Below are 13,222 nucleotides of genomic sequence, written 5' to 3'. Positions count from 1 at the left end.
CAGAAAGTAGATACGAGTTTTTATTGATTGTTTTGCCGCCAGCAACTATCGATATTTTAAACTTTATTCTGTGGTCAATGTTATCGAAAACTAGCATGTTCTGTGGTCTCAGTGGTGGGAAGTTCCTTCCATCTGTGGTACATGTCACTGTCACTTTGACATTGATTTGTTGTTTTTATGAAAACGCAGAGTCGAATAATAATTTTCTAGATAATTTAAGTTTATTCTGAGATGAGCCATAACGAAAGACACCAAAACTATTACAGAAATAAATATGGAAGAACTCCATACAGTCATAAACCTCCATATTACCGTACACCTCCGTATAATTCGGCAAATTCCAGATACCAACTCGACAACACGAATTCTGATCAGAGACCTAGCTCGAGAAATAGGTACCCTGTAAATAATTACGGCAACAAATTTAGAAATCCCCAAGAACAATTTCAAGGAAGGGAATCTGATAGACGTTTCAGTAACACTCGTTTTAATAATGACCAGAATTATCCTATACAACCAGAAACAAATGAATCGCTCCTAGAAAGAAAGGCACAGGAACTGCTAGATATTGTATTAAGACAGCCTGGTATTAGATCAAAAATTATATTTTTGGAAACGACAGATAGTCCCGTCCAAATTTTACAAGGAACAGTAGATTATTTTCAACTGAAGATGAGTATTGATACACTTGACAATGGGTAATTATACAGTAAAATATATGTTTTTTTATTCTGTGAGTGTTAATTATAGGAGTTTTGTAATAAAAATTGACGAAGAAGTATTAGCACAAGGTGTATTTCCTAACAAACAAGCTGCCAAAAGCGCACTGGCTGAACAAGCTATAGAATTACTCAAGAAGGACTGTTTCTACATAACTAAAGTATTTTTAAATTATTTTTTGTAATTTTTGACTGATAACCATTGTTTCAGAAAAAAGTTTACGAAGAAGTTTGTACAAATGAAAGCACAACGTCTAAGCCTACCCCACAGTCATCTTTTACTGATGATAATAAAGCTTACCAGATGATGTTAAAAATGGGATGGAGCGGAAAAGGCCTAGGAGTGAAGGAACAAGGTGTTCAGGAAACTCTTGCAGAAACTATTGAGCAAAATATAACCAAGGAAGGGCTAGGGAGCTCAGATGTATTTAAAAAGGTCAATAAAATATTGGAAGACTATGCCAGCTCCTCGAAAATTTCAATGCTACGATTTGACCCCGATTTTACGTCCGAAGAACGGGCTCACATTCACAAGTAAATAAAATATAAGTGTCTTTTTCAAATATATTATTTTTATTTTATTTACAGAATAGCAATGAAATTTGGATTAAAATCAAAAAGCGAAGGCAAAGGTGAACAAAGAAGGATAACAGTAACAAAGAAGCTGCATAGAGCTGATTTGGTATTCAACTTACTTGTTAATGACATGGAAAATACACTGTACAAACTTCAGATACCCTCAAATTTTTCTCATCATTGGAAACCATAGTTAATGTATATTTTTTGTGAAAGAAATGTTTCTTTTTTAACTAATATTTGATTTATTTAACTAATTTTTTTAAGGATCTTTGTTTTATAAGTCTGATAGATGTAATTAATGCAATTGTTTATATGTAATGACAAACTACACAAATTATTAGTATGTACAAAAGTTTGTAATATTAATGTTAAGGTAGTTTAAATGAAATAAAAGATATGCCAGCTTACAAAAGGTTTATTCGTTATTGGAAAAACACTCGTCGTGTAATTATCATAGTACTATTATAGTTAAAAGTATTTTGACAGATAGATAATTTCCCCCTCCCCCCTCACACAGCAAACAATATCGAGATCTTGAAAACTTCTAAAAAAATACAATTATTAGGGTTAAATAGTACATAAATGCTTTATAAATATATGATTATATTTAATTGGACTTTTTTTATACGTTTAAAGCAGATTTTTTGTCTGGTATAACACCCAGGGGTACCTAAAGCATTTATTATTATTTATTTTAATTTTAGAATTGGTCGGACCACTTGCTTCGAATTAAAACATTATTTATATCGAATCTATCAAATTTTCTAACAGCCAAAATAAACTATACTAAAAATTATTATTAACAAACTAATATAAATAAGTAATGTTCCTCCTATCTTCCTTTCTGTTTCAATCAAAACAACAAAAAAAATAATGTGAAAAGCTTTGTGATTTAACACCACTATGCGTAGAACAGTAGAAAAGATTCCCAGTCTCATGTATCATCAATGTTTCAAAGCCAAAAAACAGAAAAAAATTATACTGAACGAAAAAAAAAAATAGTTGGTGTGAATCAAAAATAAAAAAAATCATGCAATTATTTTTTTATTTAAATTGATTATTTACTAATAAGGATACATAAAAAAGTATACCTGCTATACACTATTTGCTTGTGCTTATAATGATAATGAGCTATCATAATTAATATTGAAATTGTCTGAGACCCAAATTGTATAGTAAATGAACCCTCAAGGAATTTTCAGATTTTTTAAACCCTTCAAATTGATTTTTTTTTCCTTGATTCGTTGATAGTGCACAGCCGGCTCCGTTATTCTAAATGTACAATGACCACACCAAATATTTTATAAGGAGGCTTTGAAACTTGGCCGAGGGAAAACTATTCTAGCGGATTTTGATAGAGGGTGTCGAACAAAAACCGTGGCGGTTCAAGAACAAACCTACTCCAGTTCCGATGAGCAGAGATACCAGGTTTGTCAGAAACATGATGCACAATCCTCGTTTAGAGAAAAGAGGAGTATTTCCTATTCTAGCATAGCGCAGGTTCAGTGTATCATACTTCTGAGATGAACGGAAACTCCATGGTTTAGGTGGCATGTTGTCAGGACGACTGCTCCAGTCAGTAGTGAAATAATCCTAGAAAAAATAATATATTATCTTAAATATGATCTCCATCTCTCGTAAAAAAAATAAGATTTATTTTTTATGCCAACATTCTGCCACAGTCTTAATTTTTTACCCGACCATACCAACAGGTATGGTACGCCATTAGTGATGACCAGGGTTCGGAAAACTACATGTTACTTTTAAAAACTACATAAACTACTTTACATGTAGTTAATGTAGTTTATGTAGAGGGTGTAGTTTATGTAACCTATGTATGTAACTTTCAAATATCAAAGGTTTGAGGTGAAGTTATAATAAGTTGCAGCTTTAAAAACACATAATGTATTTAAGAAAACAGAAGAAATATGGCTTTAAATATAATATTTACATCATATTATCTCTATTACAACTCATACAAATGAAAATTATTCATAATACCTATCAATACATAGTTTATTAACGTAGTTTTCATGTAGTTAATGAACGGAAAAAGACGTAGTTTTTGTAGAAAAACTACACGTAGTTAATCAGGTAAATTACGTCTTAATTAACTACTTCCGAACCCTGCCTGTCTCCTTTTGCTACCTACAATTTTATACATGTAACGAGGCTTCTGTTGCGTAGCTAGATATTCTGTGCTAAGTGCTTTTAGTGATGATGGTCGTTATTTATTATTAACAAAACTTTTTGAGCGCTTTTTACTTTGGTTGAAAAAGTTTTTTTTTTAATTTGTGTAGAGACCCCAATTGTACGTCGGCGATTTTAATTTTTATATTTTTTTGAAGCCAGTGGTATCGGCATTTAAAAAATAATGTACTCAAAGTTTATATATTTTTTTCTTGACATCTTGGCCCAGGCTAACTGTGGGGGTGATTGATTGGACCTATTTTAAGGGAAAAAACTTCATATGAATGTAAGTCCTAAATACCTTAGTTTCTGAGATACAGGGTGGTAAAATTCTCTAAAAGTCTCTGATTTTATTACAGATATTTTTATGACACAAAGAATTTTATTTATTTCAACCAGTGCCGTCCATACGGGTTTTACATTGAATATTTTTGGAGAAAAAGTGGTATTGACTTCTCTTAAAATAAAAATTATTTTCAAAATCTCCATTCATTTCTAAACATTTTTTAACTCTTGATTTTTTTCGTCCGACGTATAGTTTATGCTTAAAAAATTAAAGTCAGTTTACTTCAGGGTTAAACCGCTGAAAATCCGATGCGGTGACTGTTGTGCGGAATTCATTTCTGCATCGGCTAAAAGGAAATTAAGAAATAAAACAATTTTTTTTGTATATCAAAATACGAATTTTGATGCATGGAAAACGTGTATCAAATATAACATCGGAGACATTTTGAAAAAAAAAATTGGAAAATTTTACCACCCTGTATCTGAAAAGTTAAGATATTTCATATGAAGTTTTTTTCTTAGAGTAGGTCCAAGAATCACCTCTTAAAATATTAGCATGTCATTAACGAACACCCTGTATTTATCGTTTTGATGAATATTACCCTTGTATATTATTACCAACAATGGCATCGGGACAGCTTCACTTCAATTCAACCATCCTCTTGAAGATGCCCTTAGGTGGATTAAATTCAACAATCAACAGTAGAATGAGGATGAAATTCACCATTGAAGAGGAAACTAAATAATTTTAGGTAAATTATACTAAAAGGTGCATTTTTAATCAGATATATTTAATAAATTCCTAACATTATTGTATTTTCTAAAATATGTAGTTAGAAATTAAAGTTACCCCGGTTTACCGTACTTAATTTTGTGAATTTTTTAGTGTTTAATAAATAAACGTAATTTTAATTAACAAAACAGAAATTTTTTGAACACCCTGTACCGCTAACTCTTTAGTGTTCTTTCCTAAACTTTGACCGTCCTGTAAAGCATAATTATGTTTGTTTTTATATCGTTTATTTATCTTTGTAAAAAATATATTTATTAAAAAATTATCGATAGTAACAGTTCATTAATAACCACAATAATCGCTTGATTGATAAGTCCAACTAAAAATTAATAGTAAGGGAGCTTAAGATGGCCAAATTGGAATTTATTCGAGCGTTGTGGGGACCTACTGTTTTGTGAAAATTAGATGCTAAAAAAATTGGTCGAGTGCGAGTCGGACCCGCGCACGAAGGGTTCCGTACCATTCATTATCTATACAACATTAGACACTATATTATTATAACTTTTTTTTCCGATTTAGCCGAAATTTTGAATGCGCGTATAAGTAATTTAAAAAAAATGAAGAAACACATTACTAAAAATTGTATTAATCAATAATAAAGATGTAAAAAGTAAAAATATGTAAAAATTAAAAAAGAACGATAAAAAAAAAGTCGCCTTGGCTCGGATTCGAACCTGCCTTACTACGGCTCCAACGTCATAGCAGCGTAAAGTCCTAACGCTTTAACCACGCGGCCACCGAGGACTTGAAACATTCTATGTAAAATTCTTACTTAAAAGATAATGTTTAGTGAAAGTACTTTTTTATTTATAAACATTTATTTAATTCTGTTTTTAGTATTTGTTCTTATAGCGGCAACATAGATACATTATCTATAAAAATTTCAACTGTCTAGCTATAACGGTTCATAAAATAGACCTTTGTGACAGACCTTTAGACGTTTTACCTTTAGACGTTTTACCCTTTGGGTACGGAACCCTAAAAACAGTTTATTCCTTCTTATATCTTCATTACCTAACTTACTTTTGCTTTTCCCATAGATTGGTGCAATAACAAGAGCCTCCAAAGTAGACTTCGACGAACTAACCCTCAACATCCAACGACTGGAAGCGGATTGTAAGGCGTCCTGGGATCACCTCAAACTCATCGCCAAACATGACGGTTCTACGATGATGAAAGTGAAAATGTCCGACTTTCTAGCCGACTGTGCCGAACGGATTATCTTGCTGGGCATTGTGCACAGAAGGATTATGAACAGGTTCCACAAGTTCCTCCTTTGGCTTGGTATCCCCTTCCATCAAATTGCCGATACCAAACCCAACGATTTCTGCAGAATTATTTCCGAGTTTTCATTGGAGTACCGTACAACGAGGGAAAGGGTACTTCAACAGTTGGAGAAGAAGGCCAATCATAGGGAGAGAAATAAGACCAGGGGCAAGATGATTACCGATGTAAGTAAAAAAATTGTGGTGTTGAGATAGTTTTTTAGTGTTTTTTTTTTCTTTTTAAGATGGGAAAGTTCAGATCCAAAGAAGATAGAGCTGATGCAGAATTAAGACAGCTATTGGGTAGCGATATATCAGATGTAGAAAGCATGCAAGGTATTTATTTCTACACATTACCACACGATTTTGCAAAATTTTGCTAAACGCTGACCCCAATTATGTACTCGTATTTTAATTAAAACAATTTTATAAATCATTTTGTAAAAAATACGTTCCTGGATTTTTTTAAATATTTGTTTATAATTTTTTTAATTAAAAAAGTTTAATATTTATATTCTTAAACATAAATTCCAATAACGCGACAAAAGAGTTGTAGACTTAGTGTATTAATATTCTACATTCTCATTCTAAGAGTTTTATTTGACCAAAATCCAAAAAATAACTTTGGCGATCTATTCGTTTCTTATTTGAAGGGTAAGGAAAAAAACAACGATGTCCATTTGAGGAGGAATTTTTAAGTAATCAACTTGATCTATTGAGAATATCAAATCCCAAATGCATGCTATTGTAATTGAATCGATGTCCAAATGTTAATGCATACAGTGATAATTTTTTTGTATCTTTAACATGATACTAAACGTTCTCTAACATGATAATTGGCAACATTAAGTCAGTTTTTCCTGTAAAAGTTAGTATTGTTACATCGTCTGTTTTTCACCTTACCCTTCATTTGAAGAAAAAAAAGTTACTTATTAAAATGTCAACTGAATTGTCAACTCACTGGGATTGAACTCACTCGGAGGCCTTGGGCCCATTGCCTCTGTATTATTGTATAATATAATGTAACTGGTTTATTTTTTTAGATAAAAAAACAAGATTTGGTATGGGAGTACATGACAAATTGGGATTGATTGACGTGTTCAATTGTTTTCAGTCACTTCTTGTTTCACCGGAAATGACTACAACTTTTGATTTTTAGATGGCTCCCTCTGTATATCTTTACTTCATATGATAGAAATTGAATACTGAATAGAATGACATATCATATGTCAATTTTTCACATTTTCACATATGGTTTATTTGAAATTGTAACACGCGGTTCATAACGAGAATTTGACTCAAAATGCCAAAAGTGTGATACCAATTATTCGTAATTTTTTTTACGATGTGGGCATCTTTTAACCGGGAACATTTTTTTAAGCGAGAATGTCAAAAGTTGACATTTGATATGTCATTCTATTCAGAGTGTCATTTTCTATCGAATAAAGTAAAAATAAATGTCACGAAGGGTGCCATTTAAAAGTCAAAAGTTGTATTGTATATATATAACCGAAAACAATTGAATACGTCAATCAATCCTAATAGTCATATACTAAAATACCAAATCTCGTTTTTTTTATCTGAAAAAATAAAAAAGTTATAAGGTGTGCCACTTTTGACACACGCATCCGGTTTAAACGTTGAATTAAACATTATTAATTATGTACAAATAAATTAAGGTTTTCAAAGAATTCTGTTAATTAAGAATGTTTTGAAAGGAACCTTGCCTTGGAGACGCAAACCAAGGGACAACACCCAACTTCGCAGTATCCTGGACAGTTCAACAGGTCCAAACGGAAACCTAACAGACGGAGACGATGAAATCCTGGAAAGTCTGGTGAAAACAGCCACCAAAGGACCCAGAACGGCCCCCAGAGAAAGAAAACGGACCAGGCATGCGGATAGGAAATCATGTAAGTTTTTATTTAGGGGAGTATAGTCGAAATTAAGATTTTAACTTAACCTAGTTCTTTTTGGTTGCTAAGAATTTTGTTCTTTTTTTTTATTAGTTAAAAGGTCGAGAACGAGGGAAAACAATCCGTATGGTAGCCGGGATTCGCCGTAGTTTTAAAGGGTGTTGGTAGGTGGTGCTGGATTTAAAAGTGCAAGATGTTTTTGTTGTAGTGTATTTTTGATAATTGGAAAATAACAGCACTTTATTTTTTCCCGTTTGAATTCTTCTGTACAGCGCTTTCAGATGGAGCGGACCGTCCACGTGTTTTTATATTAATGTGTTCATGTATATGGCCGTCATCTGGACGGAGCATACGCGACCCATATGAAATTATTCATATAAACTCATGGTACTTGCTCGAAGTAGTACTCGCCATACCCTAAAAATATTTCCGAAAATTATACACCAGAGAATTTACAAAAAATGTGAAAGGGACATAAGCGATTCACAAATGGGGTTCAGGCAAGGGTTAGGTACAAGGGAAACGATAGTTGCAAAACAGGTGCTTGTCCAGAACTGCTATGATCAGAGAAAGGATGTGTGCCTGTGTTTCATTGACTACGAAAAGGCATCCGATCGCATCGTACAATACCACAAATTGATGCAGCTGCTCAAAAGGCTTGATATAGACCAAAAAGACATTCAATGCATCGAAAACTTGTACTGGAACCAAACAGCATAAATAAAATTGGCCAATACCATGTCCAGTCCCATACAAGTTAGAAGGGGTGTGCGACAGGGTTGTGTGCTATCTCCACTCCTATACAATTTGTACTCAGAAGCTATTTTCCAAGAGGCTCTAGAGGACGTGGAAATGGGAGTCAAAATTAACGGAGTATGGATTAATAACATCCGCTACGCCGACGATACGATAGGTCTTGATTGCAGATAATATACACGATCTATAACAACTGGTCAACAAGGTAGGGGAACAGAGCAAAGCAATGGGTATCAAGAAAACCAAATTTATGATAATATCCATAAATCCAGATGTGTTTAAAAACTCCATTATAACATTTAATACAAGACCCATAGAACGGGTAGATAAATTTAAGTACTTGGTCATCTGGCTCTCCGAAGATTGGACATCAGATAAGAAAATTAAATGTCACATCGAACAAGCTCGGCAGGCATTCTTCAGGTTTCGAAAAGTACTTGTCTGTTCTGATTTTGATCTTAACTTCAGATTAAGGTTCGTAAAGTGTTACGTGTGGTCGGTGCTCCTTTATGGTATGAAATGTTGGACATTAAAAACAGCTGCCATTAATAAACTATATGCTTTCGAGATGTGGCTATCTCGCAAAATTCTGAAGATTCCTTGGACGGCAAGGTTAACAAATGAAGAAGTTCTGAGACGTATTAACAAACAGCGCGAATTGTTTGAACTGATTAAGAAGAAGAAAAAAACGCATACCTGGGGCACAAAAGCGAAACCCCAAATATCAATTCTTGCACCTGTTAATCGAAGGCCGGAGGGGTAAAGGAAGGAAAAAAATGTCTTGGCTGAGGAATGTTAGACAGTGGACAGGCCTACACGATGTACAGTCGTTAATGAATACCGCCAGGAACAGAGAAGCGATGGAAAATGTTATCGCAAACATCCATTAATGGATATGCACTAGAAGAAGAAGACTTCGAAGTCGCGGACATTCCGCTCCATCTGAAAGCGCTGGTATTGTTTTTATATTCTAACATTTACGCATAGCAAATATTTAATTGAAAAAGTAAACAGAAACACATACAATTTAGGCTTAGAACTACCAGTCTTGAGAATGAAAGATTAACAATTTGAAATGGTAGCAATGAGGACTACCTCTTTCTGTGACAAAAATAACTCAGGATGATCTCAAAAAATATTGGATGTTTGGAAAGGGTTGCTAAAATGTGGTACCTACTTTTTAACTCACTCAGTCTTAACATTATTCTAGTTAATATAAACTAAAACTTTGGGATGTTGTTTGCAGACTCCATTTTCCACTTGATCTTTTTAAATCGTTTACTGATGAAGCTATATTTGATCAATAGAATAACTAATAACTATATTTTTTCGATCCTATATGGTATTTTTTTCATTGAGTGCTATTTTGAATGCTGGTGTACTGTTTTTTCTATCAATAGAGGAACACTTACATTAATAGAACGTCAATAATTTGCTGGACATTTTATTTAAGCTTTTTAACTTGCATGTTCTATCTTTAGTTGTTAGTTGTGTTTATTACACTTGCTTAACTTATTGCAATTATCTATAATATTTTATTAATTTAATTGATTTTAATTTTTTTGCTGTTTTTAAACAACTTGTAATTTTTTTTTAAACTCATTAATGATTTTTGTTAATTTATATTTTTTTCTATAATTGTGCTTTTTTAATTTTTAGTAAGAAGAACTTTGAAGAGCGGGCTTTCGGAAGAGGAAAAGAAACACCTATCTACATATATTAAAGGATATTAACAAAAAAAAATCCGTGATTGTAAGATATCGAAATTTATAATTATCGTTTAGTGTTTTACTCGTTGTAAGGCTCGACACCTGTGAGATTTCTACAAAGAAAGAACAAAGGAATAGGTAAAGTGTGCATTTACGAAATGAAGCCTTAGAAAAAGATACATACCTCTTTCTTTGTCGCTTTTTGTACACTGAATATTTAATGTGATAATAGATAGAGATGGCTGGAACTCATCTTTCCACGACTATTTGTTGATTATTTTATCGATTTAGCGTTATTTTAGTCCTAGATTATATAAACTCGTCTGGATAAATTCTACATAAGATTTATAAACTTGGTTGCAATATGTATAACGTCGAATAGGTAATGCAAATATATTTATTAATATACCTAATAAATTCAAATAATAATTCATAATAATCATAATAGAAAATTTAAATTTAAATGTAAAAAGCACAAGACTTTTTATTAACTTATATATGGTATCACATGGCATACATATTTCACTTGACATTATTGTTGTATGATGCCGTATTTCTATGACAGCTTAGATTTTTTAATAAAATTATAGTTTTTGTTTTTATAAAAAAATTTGAATTTTGTAGAAATGAAATTCAATTCGTCACAAAGAAATTCAATACGTCACATATTTGACGATTGAGAGTGGGTAAAATGATACTCATACTGTGATATGTTGATAACATAATCCATTGGTTTTAAATGTATCCATGTCGTTTTATATGAGCTAGGATTTTAGGTCATGTTTTTTTTGTCTAATTAGTTTGTAAGGTTTTTATTTATTTAATTTTTTTGGTTTGTATTCCTATTAGGGGATGAGGAACAGCTTCCTTCCTGTGCCTTTTTTTATGTGTAAAAAACGTCGATTATACTAGTCTGATTTTTTGTATATTTTTTTCACTGTCTTCTCAGTTTATTTCACGTTTTTAATTATATTTAACGCAATGATGATACTCTCCTGATGTTTAGTATTTTTTACGTTTTAACTAAAGAATTTTTAAATGTATAAATGAAATTCGGCTGCCAAATTGCGCTGCTATTGTCAAAGAAAACTATTAATTCGTAGAGTTTTTCGTTTATATATTTTTTGCTGTGGTTTTCTGTTAACTATAACGAAGATTGTTCGAGATAATGTGTAAAATAATAAAGAAACTTTGTTAAAACCAATATATTTTTATTTCCCATTAAATACACTTGTGTTCCTTTTTAATTGTTAAATATTACATAACTATATATTTTTATTTTCAAAAGAATGTGGCATTTTATTTTTATGCTCTTATAATCCAGAAAAAATAGATATTCCAGTCCACTCCACCTTTTTAGCGTTTTCTTATTGAATGAGTTAATTATTCTTCTGATATTATATTTTTTTGATACGTGCTATACGTCGATACTAGTCTTGTAACTGCTGTTAACATTTTAATACGTTTTTTTTGTAATTAAATAGTACGATACCACCTAAATAAGCAGCATAAACCATAGACGTAGTCAAAACATTTATCAAAAATAGAAGTATCTCTTCAGGCAGCTAGGTTAGGATAGGTTAAGTTACTGCAGTTTGGGATCATATTTGATCCCTTACTCGGAGGCTTTAGGCCCATTGCGATACCCTTGTATTATGGCACCAAACATTCGTCTCATTCGTTCTTTGCGTTAAAGCCCTTCAAACTCTTTGCAAAGTTTTCAATGTCACTGATGTCGGCTTCTGCTGCTTCCTGTAGTTCCTCCAAAAAACCGTGCCCTAAAATTTTAAAGCGTCGGCTTTCCAGTGCCGGATAGTGGCACAGCAGGTGCTCTATGGTTTCCTCTTCCTCTCCGCATTCTCTGCAGTAGTCGTCGTTGAAAATCTTCTATCTCACGAGCTTTAGGTTGGACAGTTTCCAGAGACAACACAATTATGTACAAGGTTCTTTTTGTGCTCTAGTAGTTGTTTTGTCTTTTTGCTATCTACCGCACTGGCCACAGCCTTCGAGCTGTGGCGCAGTCCTCACGGTGTTGCCACGTCTCTAGCTGCTTGGCCTTGATGGTAGTTCCTATAAAGGTTCCTTCGTTGTATTTATCGTCACAAGTGGTTTGGAGCCACGGCCTCTCCCCTGGTCCACTCTTTGGCGAGTCTGTCCGCTTTTAGGTTTGGCCTGATAGACAGCACAGAGTGGCCTCGCCTTGACGCATCCAGGACAATGTTTCTCGGCAATCCATCACAGTTTTGCAGGTGATGGAGGTGATACGATCTCACTGATTGCAGGTGATGCTTCTTAAAGCGCCCAAGCTCTCAGAGTATATCACGATATCTTCTATTTGTCAATTAGCGGTTTTCTCTCATATACAACTGGCCGTTTCCTTTATAGCGCAAATATCTGCTTGTAGAATATTATAGTCTAAGAGCTGGCTACATAAAAAACCTTATCATCGTTACATGGCTAATTTTTTTTGTGAAGTATACTTATGTGTTGCCATTATGAAATAGTCATGTCTGCCATCGCGATCCCGGGGCTTAAAGCGGGGGCGGCCAATCGAAAGGGTGAAATTTTCAAACCAAACCAAACACTAAAAATATTATAAGATATACGAGTTATAATTACCAAATAACTTTTATTTATTATTAAGAAACGTGAAAAATTGTTGGCAGACATTTTTCTCGTAGTTAAAATGCCGACAGACAACACGAAAGAGGCATGAAATTTTTTCCGGAGGCCAACATTTTTAAAAAAAATTATGGCATACATGCATGCCGATTGGTGGAATGTCATATTTATTTATTTTAAAAGCCGTATACAAAAGGGCAGATAAAAAGATCGTGACTAAATCAGCGGCAGACAGTTATCAAAAGTACGATATTACCTTTATATAAACAAGGATATTACCCTTGTATATGAATTAAGGATATTACTCTAGCACTTTCAGGCAACGCTCGCCGCCTCATCCATTTAAGTATAGATAAATCATGTAGACGATTACCTATATTATAAATAT

General features: G+C 33.0%; 2 protein-coding genes across 3 annotated transcripts; both read left to right on the top strand.

The window, feature by feature from the left end:
* Positions 1–155: 155 nt before the first annotated feature.
* LOC115880436 (NF-kappa-B-repressing factor-like) lies at positions 156–2,206 on the top strand. The gene is made up of 4 exons (XM_030897639.1): positions 156–698; positions 751–880; positions 931–1,253; positions 1,308–2,206. Exons 1-4 carry the CDS (start codon positions 232–234, stop codon positions 1,486–1,488), a joined length of 1,101 nt encoding a protein of 366 aa, XP_030753499.1. The 5' UTR covers positions 156–231; the 3' UTR covers positions 1,489–2,206.
* Positions 2,207–5,583: 3,377 nt separating this feature from the next.
* On the top strand, positions 5,584–11,412 carry LOC115880434 (FH1/FH2 domain-containing protein 3-like). 2 transcript variants are annotated; one of them, XM_030897638.1, is made up of 5 exons: positions 5,586–6,017; positions 6,077–6,167; positions 7,550–7,744; positions 7,841–7,911; positions 10,163–10,239. In XM_030897638.1, exons 1-4 carry the CDS (start codon positions 5,736–5,738, stop codon positions 7,894–7,896), a joined length of 624 nt encoding a protein of 207 aa, XP_030753498.1. In that variant the 5' UTR covers positions 5,586–5,735; the 3' UTR covers positions 7,897–7,911; positions 10,163–10,239. The 2 variants fall into 2 exon arrangements, with proteins under 2 accessions (XP_030753497.1, XP_030753498.1); XM_030897637.1 differs by lacking the exon at positions 7,841–7,911 and having other exon boundaries at positions 5,584–6,017; positions 10,163–11,412.
* Positions 11,413–13,222: the final 1,810 nt, after the last annotated feature.

The sequence above is a fragment of the Sitophilus oryzae genome, unplaced genomic scaffold (genome assembly GCF_002938485.1).
Source record: "Sitophilus oryzae breed Bouriz unplaced genomic scaffold, Soryzae_2.0 scaffold_1623_pilon_pilon, whole genome shotgun sequence".
In the NCBI taxonomy this organism is placed as follows: Eukaryota; Metazoa; Arthropoda; class Insecta; order Coleoptera; family Curculionidae; genus Sitophilus; species Sitophilus oryzae.
This window is presented reverse-complemented; position numbering and strand designations above follow the sequence as displayed.